At 42.2% G+C, this 19,594-nt stretch overlaps 1 protein-coding gene across 1 annotated transcript in view; it reads right to left on the bottom strand.

Moving 5' to 3' along the window:
- The window catches only part of HACD3 (3-hydroxyacyl-CoA dehydratase 3), a 32,561-nt gene extending 14,916 nt beyond the window's left edge, over positions 1 to 17,645 (bottom strand). Inside the window, exons 1-5 of the mRNA XM_082835808.1 lie at positions 17,408 to 17,645; positions 6,915 to 6,957; positions 4,967 to 5,040; positions 3,870 to 4,034; positions 2,202 to 2,253 (exon numbers count right to left, since the gene is read on the bottom strand). Coding sequence (XP_082691934.1) covers positions 2,202 to 2,253; positions 3,870 to 4,034; positions 4,967 to 5,040; positions 6,915 to 6,957; positions 17,408 to 17,500 — 427 coding nt within the window. The 5' untranslated portion in view covers positions 17,501 to 17,645. The remainder of the gene's footprint in view (positions 1 to 2,201; positions 2,254 to 3,869; positions 4,035 to 4,966; positions 5,041 to 6,914; positions 6,958 to 17,407) is intronic.
- Positions 17,646 to 19,594: the final 1,949 nt, after the last annotated feature.

Raw genomic sequence — 19,594 nt, 5'->3', positions numbered from 1 at the left:
TCTTCTTTTCTAGAATTTTTTTAGGTCATGCAGGTCAAACTAGCTCAAAGAGATAGAAACTGTAATAAAAATTTCTGATATTTGCTCATATATCCATCTAAACAAGCATTAACTGAACACCTACAATATACAAGATACTGTGAGTAGCACTACTGAGATTCAAGGATGGTTAAGACATGATGCTGCCCTCAAAGAATTTACAATCTAAAAACCATGTTACAAGATTGAGAGTGACAGGTAATGTCTTGTGAAAATTTCAAGGTGAGAAAAATGACTTTAGGCTGGAGAAGCATGTATCAGGCAAGTCTGCAAGGATGAGATGGTATCTGATCTGGGCTTTGAAAGATGGTAGAATGAGGATATAACCAAAGGAGGAAAATTACAAACCAAGAGGCAGGAAGGAGAATAAGGGACATTAATTTTGTCTGCAGCCTAAGGGTTTGTGAAGACAGAGCCAACTATGGAATTAAGGAAGGAGTAAGGAGCTTAGACACAGTCATGGTTGAGTCAAAGGAGTAGGGCAAAGGAAAGGATAATTCTTGAGAAGAACTACAGAGTTCAGGTGTTGCTGCTACACATGTATTCCTACCCACATACTTTTGTAGCTACATATCAGGTGTTGCTACAGAGATATTCTGCATAGACACTTGGTTGATGCTCAAATAATCACAATTAGTGTGGTCAATCAAAAATAGCCTTATCCTAGGGGGCTTCCCAGGTGGCGCAGTGGTTCAGAGTCCGCCTGCCGATGCAGGGGACACGGGTTCGTGCCCCGGTCTGGGAGGATCCCACATGCCGTGGAGCAGCTGGGCCCGTGAGCCATGGCTGTTGAGCCTGCGCGTCCGGAGCCTGTGCTCCGCAACGGGGGAAGCCACAACAGTGAGAGGCCCGCGTACCGCCAAAAAAATAGCCTTATCCTAAGGAGCCAAAAAAGTCAGACTTGTAGAAACATTTAACTAATTAAATTTTTTTTCTTCAAAACTACAAAAATTTATTACACTTCCCCATATAAAGAACTTCTTTCATCAGGAAACTATGAATTTTGATAAAACTGTTAAAGCTTTTTCTAAGATCCTAAAAAATCCATATATAAGAATTTTTACATATTTCAGAAGTTTATCCCTATAAAACACCAAAAAATTAACTCAGATCTCAAGGTGGCCTTTTTATGTTGTTATTCTTCACCTCCACTAATCCTCTCCCCTCCTCTGCTTTTCTAAAGCAGAAAATTCCTCTAAATTAGTGGTTATTCAGTTTTTTTAAAAAGCAATAAAATGTCTTTTTCAAAAGAAACTTTATTCAGAACCCTAATACATAAAACACAAAAGCCAAGCTGCTCTGATTGAAGTAGACCTGCTTCCTTGGTCTATCCCTCCAAAGCATCTCTGGAAACCCCTGGGGTACCATGGAACATAGTTTGAAAACCACTGCTCTAAAACTTTCCCCTTTCCTACTTATGGCATGTCAAATAAGTGCCACTAAAACTGAAAAAGTTCAATTTAGGACATACTTCGAACGCTTATTTTATTCTACTTTTCAGCATTAGTTTTGTATAGACCTGCATGGTCCTCCTACTAGAACAGAAGCTGGTTGAGCACAGGTGCTCTGATGGAGTCACTGTCTCCACATCTCAAGGGCCTAGTGCAATGCTTTCCATATGCCACAAATGTAAGATGGCTGCTGAATTTAATCTACAATACCCAGACGATAATACACTTACAGAGCTGCTTGCTTGGGCAGAAACAGAAATAGAACTGGATTTTTAAAAGGTTAATGAACAGCAGGACTATACAGAATACTTTCCATCTTTAAGGTTGACAACCACAGCCATTATGATCTCAGTTGGGACAAAAACACCAGGCTGGAAGAAGTGCAATCATGGACCTATGCAATAATCTCCACACCTCTGCAGGAATTGCTGCCACCTAGCACCCACCTATTAGGCCAGTCCAGGAGACTGAGTTTCTTCCATTCTGCTTTACTAACCTTGGTGTACTCAGATGATGTTAGGCCCCCAACAGAAGGAAAACCTTAAAAGTAAGACTTTTGATGTGGGTGCGCACAGCTTAAGCACTGGACATTAAGGATTTCTCATAAACTCCCCTACACAATGCAAGCACTCCTGTCATATCACACTCATCTATACCCCCATCTCTGTCACAAGTTAACTGGTAACTACCACAACAGCAGGGGCAACTTACTTTCAGGGGAGCCTTGGCTTTCAATTCTGAGTTTATTTAGGCGTTCTTCTTCCTAGAATTCAGACAGAAGTTTTCCAAGAACACAAGTTAGACTACAGTATAGCACAGGGAACTACATTCAATATCCTGTGATAAACCATAATGGAAAGGAATATGAAAAAGAATATATATATGTATAACTGAATCACTTTACTATATAGCAGTAATTAACACAACACTGTATTTCAACTATACTTCAATAAAAAATAAATTTAAAAAAAAAGAACACAAGTTAGAATTCCCAGATGCTTGCAGAAGTCCGCATGCTGGATAAGTGATCTGGCTCCCTCAAAGCCACCTCCTTGCTTCCTTGGGGAAAATGTCCTAGCTCATGGTGCCAAAAAGCCTGACTCCTGACTGGGCAGCACTGGTATCACAGAATGCCCATCCAATGCTCACAGAATTAAACCAATCAGCTGGCTTCCAAACTACAAAGTGGGCAGCCTTAAAATCCTGGAGCTGGAAAAGACATCCAGAAAATTTGTTATGGCTGGAGAAACAAAATAGAAATTTAAGGTGGGAAATAGATTGCTATTTTATCTTTAAGACCTCTATAATATAATTTTCCAGAAGCTAAGATCACGTCTCCAACATCAGTGTGAACTTACACTAGGTTAATACAGATATAGATAGATATATATGGAAATATTTATAGATAAGTGTATATGCATGAGCTAGTATACACACATAGATTTCCTTGTTCTATCAGCTGAGAGGGCCTAAAAGCAATGACACCCCAGAGGCAATGAGCGCACCTAGCACCCAGATCTTGGTTTCCACTACCATTCTCCAATAAAAAAGAACAGAGCAGGGAATATACGAGATAAACCTGGCGCAGCTTATAGTGCCAGAAATTAAGGATTCATTTCTTTAGGAAAAAAAAAAAAAGGCCCATGATGATGGAGCTGTGTCAAAGGGACACAAGAGCCAACTGCAAGAGCTTCCAGTGGCCAAAGCTAGAACAATTTGAGCAACAAAATAAACAACATAGTATTGGATTATAACCCAAACTATAAAACAAATATTCATGAGTCCATACTGATATAAATGAATGACTGAAGAAATAAATGAGAGAGAACAGAAATAAATGAGAGAGAACAGAAAAATCTCCCATGCAGAAGAACTCCAAATAAAGTATACAGACACTCCACCCTAAGAATGGGAAGTATAACTCCTGACTCCTTAAGCGTGGACTATGCATAGTGACTTCCTTCCAAGGAGAACAGTAAAGGAAGGAGAGGAGTAACATTACAGTAGAGAAACCTTACAGTGGAGAAACCTGCCAAAAATTACCTCAGCCAGATGATCAAGATTAATATCAACACTGATAGGTCATATTGATAGTACCTATTCTTGATAGGACATGATAAGAATGGCACTTTACCTCTGTGGGCTTCCTCCCCAAAACCCATCGCCCTAGGCTAATCATGAGAAAAACGTCAAACAAATCCCAATTGAGGGAGAGTCTACAAAATACATGACCAGTACTTCTATAAAACCACATCTCCAGGTCTTTCAGGGAATTTATAACTTTGTCCTTAGTCTATCAGATTCTGATAGATATCTGAGATGGCCCAAATAACTTGGGTTCCTCATGACTTCTGTCTAGATCCTAAGGTCCTTACTGACCTTGGCTCTGAGCTCCATTTCAGCATCAGACTCGTCCAGCCAACGATCAAAGTCAGGGGCCAAAAACAGTGGGCGCTTCTCCTGCTTGGTGAGTCTCTCCCACCACTGGCTCACCTTCTTCTGTACCGTGATGTTCACCTGCCTCTGGGTCAGTTTGTAAACCAGCTAGGAGAGAAAGCAAGAACGTGAGAATGCCCTCCCACATCCCCCGCTCCTTCCCCTGTAACTGTACAAACCACTGTGGCCATACAGAGAAGCTGCACTGTATACTTACTTCCCTTCCTTCTTTGTTCCTAAAAGTCCTGAAGCAAAAAGAACATCTAGACCAAGGCTGGTACAAGGAAGAACTGGTAAAAACAGCCAAGTCTTTCTCTGGTTCCCCCCATGAATGACACAGGAGGAAAGCAGATAAGAAAGGCAGATAATTCTTGGTTATCCTAGCAGAAACTGGCATGAACGTCCTACCAGATCTACATCACGCAAGGCACTACATCCAATCACCTTCTCAAGTGCACCATTACCTTCCAAATTTTCCTCCCATGAAGATGACTCAATTCAAATGGTCAATGGTTTCTGGCATTGTTTTAGAAAGGCCTGCCTCAAGGCCAGAACTGTACTGTATCAGTTACAACTTTTTCACAGGGAGTCTTTCACTACAGAGTCTTCTCAACTAAACTCAAATTCTTAGGGGCTGTTCCAGCTCATTATTCTTCTATATGGCCTCTCCCTTTGCCTCCAAAGCAAGCCCCAGACAGATTCTCTACCCCTTAAACCACTGCTGACTATTAAGAATCTCAGAGCTGGAAAGAACCATAGAGATCACTTAACCCAATCCTTCACATAACACATGAGGAAACTGAAACTCAAAGAAGTGAGGAGAATTATTCACGCCACTAATAAATGGCAGAGCCCAGATCCGACTCAGGTTCTCCAACTTTCCTCTTCCTCTGAAGCTAAAACCTGGGCTCTATTCCAAACAAAAGTACATTCTACTTTGGTTTATCTTCTCCTTCCCCACAATCTTTGCTCCCCATTTCACAAAACTACGAGTATTTATTTTTAAAATGGACAGGGAAGTGAGGAAGGAAAGAACATACCTCTGGCTTCACAAGGTCTAAGAACTCCAGGTGAAATTCATAAACATTATCTCCTTTGGCACCATGCCCCTGAGCTATAAAGAAAGAAATGTGGGTTACTGTGAACTTGTGCAGAGCGAGGCCATTCAAATGTTAGCTTAGTGCAGTTCTTTCAGGGGTATGCAAATATTAATGGGTCCTGCAAATGAGTGGGGGCTTGTGAGCAGAGCTACTCAACAGCTAGATAAGCTAAATCCCGGACAAAAGTTTATCTCCTTATGTCTTTCTGGTGAGCAGTTCCAGAGTATTTACTTAATCTTCGAATGCGGCCTCAGTGATGCCCAGTACAAATAACAGGCAGGAAAAAGAACACAGAAAGCAAAGCCCAAGGCAACACATAGATATAAATTTAACTTTCACATTTACTTTGGCTCTGAATCCACAGCAGAGAAAAATCAAGTAGGTGTATTATCTTGACTGCGGTTAAGGAAAGCCACAGGATACATAGAAATGCTGGACTGTCTCAAAGAAAGCTGTAAATTTAACACCTTCCAACCAGGGGTATATGATGGAGCAGCCGACTGTTCCTTTAGCACATCCCAAATGGAACAAAAAAGAAAAATAACATTTTCTCAGCTCATTCCTGAGAGGACAAACGGAAGTCGGAGGAAAGTCCTCAGGGTGACCATCATGCCATCCCTGTGCCTTGGCATGGCTCCTTTCCCCAAAGCAAGCAGGTGCTGTGCCTAGGAGCCAGTGACTGCGGGACATCCCTGTCCTCTAACTCTCTCACTTGGTTCCCTCTTGCGATTATCTTTCTTCATCTGGCCATATGTGGTATGACTTGCCTAATACGTGCTACAGGTGGCTATCGTTCTCTAAGACCATAAATTCCTTAAGGTAGGACAGTCTATAAGCTTCATGTGCGGCAAGATACACTTTTATCCTTTTATTCCTTTTATTCCCCCTCAAAATCTGAGCTGCTACCACCATTACTCTCACCTGGAAAAGGAGATTCAAAAGCCAGGTTATGCTTTCAGGCAAGTATATTAAGGTAGATGGAGTCTCATGTAAAGCAGAAACTCTTCAATTTCCCATAATCGCAGTCACGTACTAATGACATTCCAAGGAACCAGAACAGAGAGAGAGCAGGGAGAATCCCACCCTATTATCACTGTTACCCTTCTGGGTAACAATGAATCCAGACCTACCCTCCTAGGCACAGCAGAAAGTTTGCTGGTGAACTGAGGAGGAAGGAGATGGAGGCAGATTCACAGAATCAAAGACTGTCAAGAGCTGGAAAGCTTTTAGATGTCATCGAGAGTGCAGTGCTTATTAAACTGGTCTGTACATATATCAGGGAGCCACAAAGTCTCATTAAGAAATTTTCTATTTGGGGGGTTTTGTTATAATATTTTTAAAAAGAGGCATATTCTGGGTCATCTAGATGGTTACCTTATAATCAAGTACTACCACAGGAGTTCAGTGTTTGCAACTGTGTTCACAGCTGCAATGGAGCTAAATATCACTTAGAGTGACCATATTTAATCCATAACACGTATCTTCATCTAGGGTCTATGGCCCTGGAGGACCCTGTGGGCGTGTGTTCAGGTGTCCATGGATCCTCAAGTTTGAGAAACACTGATTATAACCCAATACCCTCATTTTATAGGTCCAAAGAAGTTGTCCGAGGTGGTCACAGATTTAGAGCTAGAAGATATAAATCTATTTTCTAGCCCATGATACCTTTTCTCTATATCTATTGCCTCTCCCAGGGGAAAACAGGATAGTAAACAAATTATTGACTTTTCTAATCATACATCTCAAAACATTCTAGCTTATCCCACAAGTATCAGAGTGGTGAGCATCAACAGAAAGTGAATAAAATAAACAGATAAAAATAAAAAGCAACCACCACTATGTCTCTTTAACTGTGTAGAGGACTGAGAACATTTGCCCGGATACTGACCTTTGAAATGCAGCACATTTTCAGTGATGCTGATGGCAGGATTCTGTAGAAAGAGACCAAGGATGCAAGAAGGGCATTTTAATGAGAAAAATGGAATTAAAACCAGGGGCTTACTTCCCTCCATCCATCTGCCTCCTTGGGCACTCGACCTCCTGCCCTGTGTTTCCCCCAGAGACTATATTTGGTCATTTATCCACATCTCTGTGCAGCGTTTCTCTATGTCTATCTGTACCCATCTGAGATTGCAGGCTCCTGCAAGAAGGACCCTAAACTGCTCTGCTGTGCAGAACAATCAGATACTGAGTCAGTCCATTGTGCTCATGGTAAATGGTACATGGTGCCGTGTGAGGTGCTACGGAGGAATACACAGATCTCTAAGACTCAGTCCCTCAGCTGTGGAGGCAGAGAATCTAGTAGAACAGATGAGTCATTTCCTGTGAGAAGAAACGATATAGTATCAAGTAACATATGCTCAAGACCAAAAGAGTAGTAAAAAGCAGTTAAGTGTTACAGTCATTAAGAAGAGAGCACAATGGGAATAGAATGGCTGGGGAGAGCCTCACCAAGGAGTGAGACCCATGCTGCAACATGAAAAATAAATTAATTCCTACAGGTTAAGGCAAGGGCTGCGGATTACAGGCGGTTGGATGAAAATGAAACATGCAGTGCCTCAGCCTCAGGCTCCACACTCTTAACCCCTATCCAAACCAAGACTAGAAGAGATGGAAATTCTCCAAATTGTTCATTTATTCCCAGAAGTCGCTACATGCCTTTTAGCAGCATAATTTAAAGTGAAACAACTGAACTCTTTTTTCAATGGATGAGAAACAGTTTATCTCCTAACTCCCAGCTCAAAATTATAAGCAAGAAGCAGCCTGTTTCCAGTGCCATAGCTAGTTCATTTATTTTTCTCCGGTAGGCTCCACTGGCTGTGTTCCATCATGCATCAAAGGAAACCAACAAGACAGACAGAAGGTGAAGGGGGGGCGTTATACTAAAAGGCAGTGGGAGCCTAGATGCTCTATTCATAGCCAAGAGCATTAGGAAAAGGGGGAGCATGAAGGCTGGGTTGGGGGAGCATTTGAGCCAAGCTTTAGGTTAAGAACTTCCCAGGTGACAGTACAGACTTCAGGCTGAGAAGCTTACCCAAAGGGGCTAACAATCTAGATGATCTTCTCTGTGCCAGGAAGATGGAATTACGGAACCTCATCAAAACAGGCTACACTTTCAGGGGCATGGCTCCTCTATAAGGGAAACAGGGTTTTGGTATGAATATTATCATGAAAGCTAGAGTTCTGGCAAGTCTTGGTGGTACACTTCCTACCTAGGTCACTTCTTGCCCCACTCTGTGTTCCCCATATCTTAAATCACTTGGAAGGAAAAAAGGAGTTTGGGGGGCCCAGTTTATTCTTCTCAGACACCGATGTGTGAAACCAAGGTTTAAACATCGAGCCACAGCACAGGGCCTGGATTTCACTAAGCATTCTATGAGCCAGATTTCAGATGCTAACTCCTACCCAGCAGCACACTGGGCATGTCAGGTCCAGCTTCTCCAAAGGTGGTAATAGTTAAGGAATACATTTCAGTGAAAAAAAAGAAAGAAAGAAAGAAAGAATACCAGGAGATTCCTTGTCCTCTTTGCCCACTTTCCCGCAATGGTAACATTTTACAAAACTATAGTATAATATCACAATCAGGATATTGACATTGATACAGTCAACCTATCTTGTTTGAATTTTCCCAGTTTGACTTGTATTCATTTGTGTGTGTCTGTGTGTGTAAATTCTATACAATTTTATTACACGTATACATTCGTCTACTCAACATCACAGTCAAGATACTGAACAGTTCCAGATCCCTTATGGTGCCCTTTTATAACCACACCCACCTCCTGCCCCCCTCTCTCAGCCCCCAAACTGGTCTTCTTTATTTCTTTTTGACTATCATTATGGACTTGTGGATTTCCTTTTTAATCCACTCTGCCAAAATCCAATATTATTCTTATTCTTTTTGGTGTTCAAATTGTTACAAATTTGGTCACAAATTGTCACAAATTTGAAATCCCTTCAAACCAGCTCCTGTATTATTCTGATATGACCTTCTAGGCTTTGAGGATGTTGTACTTTCTCTGGCACAGACCTGGAATAATTGGCCGTTTCTTCAAGGGGCCTCATAGTTCCTCTACTGCGGAATGGTAATTTAGAAGCCATGATCTGGGCACATTGAGGTATACTCAGTGCTCATCTTCAGTGTCTAGCTAGGACTTTAAAAAATCATGTTGTCATAACGAAATGCCTAATTCAAAATTATGGGACTTCCCTGGCGGTCCAGCGGTTAAGACTCTGTGCTTCCAACGCCAGGGACGCAGGTTCGATCCCTGGTCGGAGAACTAAGATCCCACATGCCGCATGGTGCAGCCAAAAAAAAAAAAAAAAAAAATTTACATTATAGGGCTTCTCCTTATCTTGTTATTTAATATTTGTATTTCCTTATGGTGAATATCTTGGTTCCTAATAACATTAACACACTTACTTCTTTGATCCTAAAGGTTTCAGAATTACATCAATATTTTTACTAACAAAAAACCTATAAAGTACAATATTTATTTGCAGTTCTTTTTGTCCTTAGAGTATATCTACTAAAGAACCAGAGTACTGTGTTCAAATGTTACTTGTACTAAGTTATTTATCTGTATGGTTATGTTATCAATTTGATATATAGTTAGGTCCTTTTGATTGTATTTAATTTCAAGATTTTTCATTTTATCCTTTTTTATTGAAATTTAGTTTTTAATATGTAAAACATTTACATCATTCAAAAGTCAAACTTTACAGACAGGTATCTTCTGAAGTCCTATTTCCAAACCCATCCCCCTCCACCACATTCCCACTCACCACCCGTACGTAACCACTTCAGGGGCACCTGGTTTTATCTTTCCTCTGTGTGTGTATATGTTTGGGAAAATAAATAAATATATTCAGACATTCTTATTTCCCCTTCTTTCTACACAAAAGATAGCACAGAATATACATTCTTAGGCACCTTGCTTTTTTCACCTAAATCAATCCTTACCAGTTCATAGAGATCTCACTCCTTCTTCTTTTTTTTTTTTTTCACTCATTCTTTTGGGTGTATATGACAGTACACATTCTCTTTAATCCCCTTTTTGGATCCAAATTCTGCTTATACTTAAAAACACAGCCCAAGGTCCACATCCTTGGCCACAGTGATCTATTCTCTGAACTCCAAGACCACTGATTTCTTTGCTCATCCCTTCCCTCCACCAAGAAAAACTTCTTTAAAAGTTATCTATAATTGGGTGGTGGCACAGTGGTTAAGAGTCCACCTGCCGATGCAGGGGACATGGGTGAATGCCCCACTCCAGGAAGATCCCACATGCTGCGGAGCGGCTGGGCCCATGAGCCATGACCGCTGAGCCTGCGCGTCTGGAGCCTGTGCTCCGCAACGGGAGAGGCCACAACAGTGAGAGGCCCGGGTACCACAAAAAAAAAAAAAGTTATCTACAATCATCTGTTCTTCCCTACAACAAATACTCTGAAATCTACTCTGATCTAGCCTCCATCCACACCACTCCACTGAAACTATTATTACCAAGATCATCAATAACCTCCACATTGCCAAATCCAATAGACACACAATCTTGTCTTATTCAACCTCTAAGCAGCACTGGACAGAGCGGACCACACCCCACTGAAATATCCCTCTTTCCCGGCTTCGAGGACACTACACGACACTGCACTGGATTTAATGCCTCATAGGCTACTCCTTCTCAATCTCCTCTGCTGGTGCTTTCTGCTCGGCTCAACTTCCAAATGTTTAAGTGTCTCAGGACGCAGTCCTGGGCTGCTTCTCATCTCTATCAGTTTTTGGGGTTTTTTTGTTTTTATTTAGGCTGCACTGGGTCTTAGTTGCGGCATGCAGGATCTTCATTGTGGCATGTGGACTCTTTGTTGCAGCATGCAGACTTCTTAGCTGTGGCATGCATGCGGTATCTAGTTCCCTGACCAGGGATCGAACCCAGGCCCCCTGCATTGGGAGCGCAGAGTCTAACCCACTGGACCGCCAGGGAAGTCCCTCTCTATCAGTTTTTAATATCTATAAGTTTTCTGATATAAATTGGCATCTTGGGCCAAACTGAACCCACAATATTTTATATGGCCTACAGAGAATATTTTTTATTTATTAATTTTAATTCACCACAAAGTACTTTGCACCTTGGAATTTTGCAGTAGCTGTTCCCTCTCCCTATAATATTCAGTCCCCATAATTTTGCACGGCTTCTTAACATTTAGATCTCTGCTCAAATGTCACCTCCTCCACGAGACCTTCCCTGACTACTCAATCTGAAATAGTTCTCATGATTACTTCTCATATTTTTTTTCTTGCTTTACTTTCTTCATAACATTCATGGTTATCTGAAACTATCTGATGAATTTATCTGCTTCTATTGCCAGTCTTCCTCCACTGCCACCGCCACTCAGTATATAAACTTCATGAGAGCAGGGACCTTGTCTGCCGTGCTCATGCCCAAGTCCCAGAGTCTAGAAGACTACCAAGCACACAGTAAGCATTTATATATTTGTTGAATAAGTATAAAACTATGAGGTTTTTTCATTTTAAAAAAATCTGGATTTTCAGCTTCTTCTTCAAAAATTAGAAGAATTAGATGCCAACCTCAGATCTGCATTCTTGAATGACAATAGCTACCCCCTTAATATGAGTCCTATCCTCTCCAATTAGCCACTTTCCTCACCCAGCTCATTTCACTAACATTCACTGAACACTCACTATATGCCAATTATTTTTCAAAGTATTCCACATTACTATCACACACACATACAAAAACCCTATAAAATAGGTACTATTTACACAACAATTTTACATACAAAGAAACGGAGGTTTACAGAGATTATGTACCTAGTTTAGAGTACAAAATCAGCAAGGGGCAAAACCAAGATTCAAACCAAGGCAAACAGCCCCAGGCTCCTAACCATGACACGTTTTGGGCATTGATTTGGTAATCTCTGATCCATACTCTCTTCCTGGTGATCTCATCCTGCCTCAGGGGTTTTAAATACTAAAACTTATTAACTGACAACTCCAAAATGAAATTAATATCTCATTAATTCTAAAATGTACATTTTTCTCACATTTAATATCTCTAAAATCAGGATACTTATTAAAATTGACAGCAGCACCTTACACTTGCTTTGGCAAAGTAGCAACCATGACATGGTTGTCACTGTCTAGCATATGGGAGCTTGGCTGTTATTCCAGATGGCATGACTACACAGCTGCAACTCAATATTTCAGTCAAACCACTTAAAAGCCATTTCAGGAAGTAGTATGACTCCTGGTTTGTGTCTCAGGAATGTGCCAGCATCAAAACTTATAAATAGGTATGGATGGCTTGAACAAAAAACGAGATAACAGTAGAGCGTTCTTTCAGAGATGCTGCATTTACTGTTCTTAATGGCACAGAGGATGATACTATATGGAAAAACATGGACAGTGACATCTCTGAGTAGAAATGTGATTCGTAAGACTGGATTCTGGGACTTCCCTGGTGGTCCAGTGGGTAAGACTCTGAGCTCCCAACGCAGGGGGCCCAGGTTTGATCCCTGGCTGGGGAACTAGATACCTCATGCATGCCACAACTAAGAAGTCCACATGCCGCAACTGAAGATCCCACATGCCGCAACGAAGATCCTGCATGCCACAACTAAGACCTGGCACAGCCAAAATAAACATTAAAAAAAAAGAGTGGATTCTGAAATATGACGATGGTTTAGAATACCTCCACCAATTTTTCTGCTTATATTTTCATATTTATGTGTACAAGAGTGAGATTATACAGATAAAATGATAGATTTTATGATTTTTTCTAATTTATTAATTTATTTTTGGCTGCGTTGGGTCTTTGTTGCTGCGCACAGGCTTTCTCTAATAGCAGCAAGCAGGGGCTACTCTTCATTACGGTGCACGGGCTTCTCATTGAGGTGGCTTCTCTTGTTGCAGATCACGGGCTCTAGGTGCATGGGCTTCAGTAGTTATGGTGCGCGGGCTTAGTTACTCCGCGGCATGTGAGATCTTCCCGGCCCAGGACTTAAGCCCATGTCCCCTGCATTGGCAGGCGGATTCTTAACCACTGCACCACCAGGGAAGCCCAACCACTATTCTAGAATTGGAGTTTATCATTCCCACTGTATTTCTTTACTCATGTACAACATGTTGGGTATTCATTACAATATAAACTTTTATTTTACATGTTACATAAGTGGTTTCATATATATAATATGAATATATATAATTCTTCAACTTGCTTTTTTTTTTTTTTCTTTTGCGGTACGCGGGCCTCTCACTGTTGTGGCCTCTCCCTTTGCAGAGCACAGGCTCCAGACGCGCAGGCTCAGCAGCCATGGCTCACGGGCCCAGCCGCTCCGCGGCATGTGGGATCTTCCCGGACCAGGGCACGAACCCGTGTCCCCTGCATCGGCAGGCGGACTCTCAACCACTGCGCCACCAGGGAAGCCCCTTGCTTTTTATTTGATATATTTCTTAACTTTATCCATAGATACAGCTGGTTCTGTTTCATTTATTTTAGCTGTTGTACAGTGTGCTGTTGTATAAATATACCAGTTTATCCATTCTCCTGTTGATAAGTACTGAGGTTGTTTTCAATTTTTTTTTGCCGTAATGAACATACTGTCTCCTTGGGCATATAAGGAAGAGCTCAGTAGTATGTGCCACAAATATCTGCCTCAAGCTTGTCTTAAATCTGTCATCTTTTGTTTTTAGGGTTTATGTTTTTGTGTCTTAACACATTCTTCCCTGTTCCAGTATCATAAAGACAGTCTCCTATATTTTCTTTTAGTAGTTTTGCTTTATGCATTTAGTTCATTAGCCCACCTGAAATTGACTTTCGTGTACGGCATAAGGCAAGATCTTACTTTATCTTTTTGCCATTTAGATTACCAATTGTCCCACTACAATCTCCTGAATGGTTCATCCTTTCCCCTATTAATTTGTAAAGCCACCACTGTTGTTCAATAAGTTTTCATATATGGATAAATCTGCTAACAGCCTCTATTCTGTTCTATTGCTCTTTGTGCTTCTCTCTCATCTAAGGTTTAGTATCACAATAATAATCCCTTACACTTGAATAGCACACTAGAATTCACAAAGCACTTTCAAATCCATTATCCAATTTAAGCCTCAAAACAACCCTGTGAATTAGGTGTTATTATTCACATTTATTTGCATGAAAAGACACAGGCTCATAAAGGTTAGGTGAATAATCCACGGACACCAGATATTAAGTGGAAGAGCAAGGACCCAATCTCATGCCTTCAGTTACCACTCTTTCCACCAGACTCTCTATTAGGTAAGGTCAAGAACAGTATCTTTCAAACAGCTCCCAAACAGAGCTATGCACACTGCCCTCATATAACTGAAACAAACAAAAACCTTGATAAATGAACAAATGCTTTAACAACTATGGTTGTTGGCACAAATCTGTCCTTCATGCTTATCCTGAAAACAAACTCTATTCTGAAAGTAACCCTGCCCTAGCCCCACTGTCTGCAGCTCCAAAGACAGAGTAGAGATGTGAAAACCTGATGGTTCTCTGTGTCTCAGAAAGGGAAAGGAGCAGGGCTGATGCCCCCAAACTGGAATTCAGCATCAAAACTCATTTACACATATGCTTCAAAGAGCAGGGGAGGATAGAGAGCTGTCCAACAACCCAGTACCTAGCTTAAGGTGAGACAAAAGTAGGTGCTCCACAAACGGTTTTCATTAAACAAGTAAACGAATTGCTTCATCCCAGGCCAGAATCACCAGTTTCATAGGCCCTGAGAACAATTAATTGGGAAATTTTTTAAAAGGAGCAGCTCCTGACATTCAAAAGCTGGCCTGGCACTCCCAGCTAGAACACGTTATTCTGTTATTTATTGGACATAAACAATCTCACAGAATACCTTGATAAAATGAGGCAAAGGCCATTTCATAATTTTGTGTAAGCACAGATAAAAACATGGCCACAATGCCACTCACAAAATACGAGACACCCTTCCTCTCTTGGCCAAAATAAGTGACTGTCACTTCTCTACCAATTAGTTTTATTCTTGTTCTGGTCTCTCTTTCCTATATATAAGATTTATTCAGATACCCAACCATAGAATTGCCCGCTTTCTGACAGCATCTAATCTAAAGTGAATCCTTGCTTCCTTAGTCTGTCCCCCAATCACCAAAGTCCAAATTCTATAATCAATTTTGAGCAAACCCATGGAGTATGCTCTCCCTTGCTGATATGAGCACTAAACACAACTTGTTTAACTAGAGGTGTGTTCCTGGAACTCTTTGGCTGTAGGGCATTGACACGTACAACAAGTTGGACAATCTGAAAGTCTATGCCGTCCTCTTTCTGGCAAGTTCTCCCAGTCTCAGTTTGACAAGAATACTTCACCTTATTTCTGGAAGTCACCTCTAACTAACGAAAAGAGAGGTACCAAATTCCTTTAACACCAGGGACCTGGTCCAGTATTCAACTCCGACTCTACAAATAAACATACTCATGCACAAAACTTTTTGTTAGTATATAATATGCTTCCTCCTAGATAGAATGCCGTTGGAAAGCTGAGTCTGTCTGACTCATTTTTATAAATCTGTAGTATTTCACACATGGTAGGGGGTTTCTTTTATGAATGGTATTAACATGTTACTTTAAAACTAATGGTAGTTGAAATGGATGCCTCAGAATTACAGATGGGAAATCCGAGAAAAACCAAAAACTCAATTGAGGAAAAAGATTTATTTTTTCCCAAAGAATAAAAAAAGGATTTCTCTCTCCAAAAGAAAATTCCATTTTTCCCTCCACCGTTACATTTCTTTAACTATAATATATTCCAATCACATACTTTTATGTTTTAAAATATACCAAATATGATTAACACACGTGTTCATGTTTCTTAACTAAAAGGTTTACATCTTTCAGGAAAAATTTAAGTATGATGCACTCTTTCATTTGCCCAACTAATTTCCATTTTTTTCCACCAACACCACCCCACTTCCCCTAAAAACATCTTTTCTGTTTGTAGCTTCAAAAGTATCCCAGAATATTACATCCTTATTACAACTAGAGAGGGCCTGAGTTTATTTAATTGGTCTACACAATGTTTAACTGAATACTTAAGAGAGATTGCCATGACACAAGTTCTGTACTTTTCTTATTGACTGATGTTAGAGTCCTCTCTAGAAGGACACTTTGATCCCCATCTACAAAGATTTTGTTTATTTTTTCCTTTTTTATTAAAACACCGTGGAGCAGAGTAGAGGGACACAGCAAAGAACATTTATACATCCTATGACGCAAAAGTGTAATTCAGCCTGGTTTAACACATTAAATGACACAGGCTATTTAAAGGCATTCTGGTCAGTACTGTCTTAAGTTTCAATGGGAAAACAAGTTTATATTCCAGAAGAAAAGATTAAATTCAACAAATTCAAGTCCACACTCAAAGAGCACCTACACCTTGCAAGACAGTATATACCAGATGGGCTGACAGATCCCAACATAAACGCCTGACTCCGAGGCAGAGAGAGTTAAGGGGAGTGAAGGAGGTTACAAAGTGCCATAAATGTCAAGGAGAGTAGGGAGTAAGAATGTAGAAAGAACATTCCAGACTGAAAACTCCAGTTCCTCAAAAACGGGAATCCTGGATGGTTTGGACCGAGACAAAGGGGTACACAGGTCCTGAGAGCTCCACCATTTAGGAGGCCTCAGCTTGTTCTCATGAAGGCCAATGAGATCAAGCATAAATACTCAACATAACTTAATTTTGTAGTTATCTATGCAACTCAGCAAACCTGAGCTCACAGTCTTCAGAACAGGGTGGGGGGGGGGAAATCACTTCTTCGGGGTCTTATGGACTTTAGAACTAAAATTAACAAGAATTATTTCCATCACTTAATGGTTGGGAGGTGGGTGTGACCCCTCCAAGGCAGCGGCGGGCCTCGTGAAGGTCCGAGGGGACCCGCTAGACCTCTCTGGCCAGCGCTAGACGTCCAGCCACGGCCCGGCAAGCCACTGTCACACTGCACCCCGGACCCAAAGACATCCCACGCCTCGAAGAGCTTCGGCAAACACGAACTCCGACGGCCAGGCCTTCCGGGCCAGGCTTGGGCTCCACCAGGCCGCAGACTGCGAACAAAGAGGAGGCCCGGAGTAGCCTCCGAGGCCCGCGCGGGGCTCACGCAGCACCCGAGGTACCTGAAGCCTTCAGGGGGTCGCGCCCAGGGTCTGCCTCCATGTGGGCCAGCTTTTGCTCGAGCCTGGACGCCGAGAGCGCACCGAGTCCTGGATCCCGTTGGCGCGCTACTGGCTCGCCGGTACGCACCCGGACAAAGGGGACTGGGGTCCCAGCGGTTCCCAGGAGCCGAGACCCGCGCACGTCCCGCCGCCCTGACTTTACCTGCACGTCACTCAGCTCCACGCGCAGATACAGCTCGCGGTGCCGCTGAGCCCAGTAGACGTGCGGCGTCAGCACCTGATTCTCCATGACCATACTGCCCAGGGCGCGGGGAGACTAGGCTCGCTGCCTCAGGCAGGTCGTGCGCGGCTGGAGCTGGCCGAACACAGGCCGCAAGACCACCTCGCTCCGGAGTGCCTGCAGCCCGCAGCCTCTATACGACCCACGCTCGCGGGACGCGCCTGCGCAGTGGCGAGCAAAGGAGGCAGCGGCGCGGGCTCCGGGCTTCAGGGCGAGCCGGGTGGGGGCGGGGCGGGGCAGGGCGGGGCGGGGCGGAGGCGGGAGGGGCGGGGCGGAGGCGGGAGGGGCGGGGCGGAGGCGGGAGGGGGCGGGCCCAGGAGCGTGTGACGCCCCTGCTTGCTGCTGCCGCCTCTGGAGTCGACAGGTGCTGTGCAGTTACCTCTCTTCTTCCGGAGGACGGTTAAAAATAAGCGTAAAAATTAAAAAACGCTGGAGACTGATGAGGAACCGATCAGCATGGAGAACGGGCTTGGATTGGTGTATCTGGAAGGTTCCTCCCATTTGTCATTCATTAATTCAACATTTACTGAGCACCTGCTGTGTGCCCGGGCTTCAAAGCTAAGCACCAGAGCTTCAAGAGTAAGACACAGCACCTGCCGTCCTGGAACCCGTAGTCTATTAAAAGACGCAAGCAATTACAGACATAATAAGGATGATGATGGTTATAGGGGAAGCGGCGTGGGAGAGAATGGAAGAGTGTTCTAAGAGGGGAGAGTAAGCGTAAAGGCCAGAGATTTCCAGCGCTGTTCCATAGAACTTCATACGATGATGGAAATACTCCATTCTGCGCTGTCCATGACGGTAGCCACTAGCCATATGGGGCTTCTGAGTACGTGAAATGTGGCTAAAGAAACTGAGAAACTGAATTTTTTGTTTCACTTACTTCTAATTAATTTAAATAGTCACAAATTAATAGCTATTCTATGGGACAGCACAAGAGACTTGTCTCCTTTGAAAAGGAAACCCAAACTATAGACAACACTAATTTATGTCTAATTTAAACTATCTCGTCTGTATCCACTTTCATCTCCAAGTCTGCTTTCAGTGAAGAATTTAATAGGAAGCAACATTACTATGAAAACCAGAAATCTGGGACAAAAATGAACTTTATTATTCAGTTCTGTTAGCACCCATTTATTTAGCAAAGTTCTGAGCCCAGGGATCCAGAGATGAAATGATGCCAGTTCTCAGAAAACATTTAGCTCAGGGGGTAGGTCATATAAAATATAGAGGGTTTTAATATGGGGAATATACTGAGCTCAGAAAGAGGCAGGAAGGTAGGAGCTAAGGGTTGTAGGAACCAGTGGCAGACATTTGAGAGCAAATCCTTGAGAGCTGGACAGTGAAATGGAGGAGGAATTTGATAGAGGAAGAAGCAGAGGTAGGGCAGTGGATGCACAGGGCAGGAGACCAAAGATGAAGAGATATGAAATGTTCTGCATACTGGGGGTTAAGGGCATGGAGGGGAGAGCTTGCCCTGGGTCTGGTAAGACAGATAGGGAGTGGATTAAGAAAGTCTTTGTTTCAATGAGGTGTTTGTACTATATTCCACAGATACATGAGAGTCAAGGAAGTTTGTTACAGGAGATCAGGAAAATCAAATATGTGCTGGGCAAAACAACCTGTCAGTGAGGAGAAACTGGTAGTAGGCAAACCAGTTGGAGGTGATGCAATCTGCCTGTTATGAGATAATGAAAACGGTAACCCTGATAGCCTTGAATTTTAAAAATAATAATTTTTGAAATGATAAAATTATTTTTATTACATTGCTTTTACTACAATATAGATGCTATATAGGGCACTTTAAAAAAATTGAAGTATAACTTATGTATAGGAACCAGGCAAATTTCAAATATTCCACTTAAGCTGAATTTTTGCATGTTTATACCTGTGTAATTAATTACTATCTAGATCAAGATCCGGAACATTTCCAGCATCCTACGGATTCTCTCATGTCAGTGTACCTTTGCCTCCCATCCCCTACATCCCAATAATTACTATCCTGACTTCAATCACCATAGAGTAGTTTTTGTCTATTCTTGAATTTCGTGTAAATGGAATCTACCAGTATGTACACTTTGTGTCAGGTTTCTTTCATTCAACATAATG

This window comes from Leucopleurus acutus (assembly GCF_964270905.1).
Source record: "Leucopleurus acutus genome assembly, chromosome: 1".
Classification (NCBI taxonomy): domain Eukaryota; kingdom Metazoa; phylum Chordata; class Mammalia; order Artiodactyla; family Delphinidae; genus Leucopleurus; species Leucopleurus acutus.
The sequence above is the reverse complement of the archived record's forward strand: the minus strand, read 5'-3'. Positions and strand labels throughout refer to the sequence as shown.